At 41.2% G+C, this 2,430-nt stretch overlaps 1 protein-coding gene across 1 annotated transcript; it reads left to right on the forward strand.

Moving 5' to 3' along the window:
• The first annotated feature begins 1,488 nt into the window (after nucleotides 1-1,488).
• LOC141106646 (olfactory receptor 1J21-like) lies at nucleotides 1,489-2,430 on the forward strand. Its single transcript, XM_073597590.1, has one exon. The coding sequence runs from the start codon at nucleotides 1,489-1,491 to the stop codon at nucleotides 2,428-2,430; it is 942 nt and encodes a 313-aa protein (XP_073453691.1).

Genomic DNA, 2,430 nt, shown 5'->3' on the forward strand with positions numbered 1-2,430 from the left:
CATTCTATCAATCTGCTTTCTGATACCTTGCAAATATCAATCCAATAGCATGCAGCAAAAACCTTGAAGAAGGGGTCCTCTCCCCTGAAACACGTTGGCTTTGATGTACATAATGTACATGTGGATACTTGTGGATATTACCAACAAATACCTTTTAACCTATTTTCAAATCCACATTTTGTGGATATTGGGCGCTCCTCCCTTCCTACTTTTCCAAGTCTACCTGTGGAATCAACTATAAGGCCGTACCAAAAAGGCAGCAGCCCAAACCCCAACAGGTTTTATTACCATCACTTAAGACTGTGCATAACATACTGGAGGGATTCCTTCTTAATTGCCCACACAACCACTCATCCACGACCAGTGACTGATTCAGTCAGTCCAGTGTAGTCTCCGGCACAAACGAGAAACAAGAACACAGAAAGTCTCCTTATTGGAAAAATAGTGGAAAGAAGACCTGGGGTTTAAAAACAGAAAATACAGGTACCAGCCCTCTTGTGCCACCGGTGTTTGCTCTCTTTACAAGCTACAGTGCCCAGAAAAATTTCCAGGAGTGTCAGATATCTGGTCTTCTGACAAGCACTCTAGTTGCTTCTGCCAGGCCCCCCACATCATTTCTATGTTCACTGGGGAATCAGGCCCCTGATACTGTGTTGTTTAAGGGTTTTTCTGCAGCAGTAACTCTTGAAGAGGATTTTAAATTTAGTATCAGTGTTTTAAAAGATAAAGCTATTGACTTATTTGGCTAATGCCGCGTACACACGACCGGACTTTACAGCATACTTGGTCCGGCGGACCGGAGTCCGTCGGACAATTCGATCGTGTGTGGGCTCCAGCGGACTTTTTTTCCCGAAAAGTTCGACGGACCTAGAAATGAAACATGTTTTGCCGCGTACACACGACCGGACTTTACAGCATACTTGGTCCGGCGGACCGGAGTCCGTCGGACAATTCAATCGTGTGTGGGCTCCAGCGGATTTTTTTTCTCCAAAAGTTTGAAGGACCTAGAAATGAAACACGTTTCAAATCTTTCCGACGGACTCGAGCCCCTTCGAAAAGTCCGCTCGTCTGTATGCTAGTCCGACAAACAAAAAACAACGCTAGGGCAGCTATTGGCTACTGGCTATGAACTTCCTTGTTTTAGTCCGGTCGTATGTCATCATGTACGAATCCGTCGGACTTTGGTTGATCGTGTGTAGGCAAGTCCGTTCAATCGGAAAGTCCGTCGTAAAGTCCGTTGAAAAATCAGCTGGACAAAGTCTGCCGTAAAGTCCGCTCGTGTATACACGGCATAAAGTAGTTATCCAGGTGAAATGACAGGATTAGAACAACCTGTTCAATCGTACTTTTGGTCGATCATGTACAGAATTCCTTCTTAGCTGTTCATATGTAAATGCAAAGCATATTTTTTGGAACAAATACTTTTCATATTAGATATATTCAAAAAGTAACAATTATATTTTCTTTTTTTTTTTTTATGCAAGGAAGATGGAGGAATGCACGAACAGCACACAAAACGTGTTCTTTATTTCAGCATTTTCCATCTCTGAAACTGGAAAATGTCTTCTTTTCACTGCAGTTCTTTTGATATATCTGATGACTGTTCTTGGAAACATGACCATTGCTCTATTGGTGTGCCTGGTTCCCCAGCTCCATAATCCAATGTATTTCTTCTTGAGTAATCTTGCTATTAGTGATGTTATATATGTTTCAGTTACTCTTCCAAAACTTCTCTCCATACTGCTAACCCATAACAACCGGATGTCTTTCTCTGCCTGTATGGCTCAGGTATACTTCTTCTCATTGTCAGGTGTTTGTGATTTGCTTCTACTGGCCTCCATGTCCTATGACCGATATGTAGCAATCTGTAAACCATTACAATACTCCTTACTCATGCGTAAAGATGTATGCATCTCATTGGCTTTGTCCCCTTGGCTTATATCTGTGACTTATGCAGCAATCAATGTGTTATCCACATCTCTGTTATCCTTCTGTCTCACACAAAAAGTAGATCATTTCTTTTGTGATCAGAAAACACTGAATGCAATAACCTCTAGTGATGCTACAAGTAGAAACATGCTTATGTTATGTGAGGATGTACTGTTGGCATCTTTTCCTTTTCTGCTTATTATGACCTCCAATGTTTTCATCATCTCCACCATACTAAAAATCCATTCCTCTGAGGGACGACTGAAAGCTTGTTCCAGTTGTACCTCCCACCTCACCACAGTAATATTATTCTATGGTCCAATCATTATATTGTACGGCAAACCAGAATCTGAAAGTTCTAAGGAACTGGACAAGCTGTTGACCTTGCTTTATACGGCGGTGGTTCCAATGTTCAATCCATTTGTCTACACTTTGAGGAACAAAGATTTTTTAAATGCTGTAAAAAATCTAAAAAGGAAATGGAATATGATTAATGAATAA

The sequence above is a fragment of the Aquarana catesbeiana genome, linkage group LG08 (genome assembly GCF_042186555.1).
Source record: "Aquarana catesbeiana isolate 2022-GZ linkage group LG08, ASM4218655v1, whole genome shotgun sequence".
Lineage (NCBI taxonomy): Eukaryota > Metazoa > Chordata > Amphibia > Anura > Ranidae > Aquarana > Aquarana catesbeiana.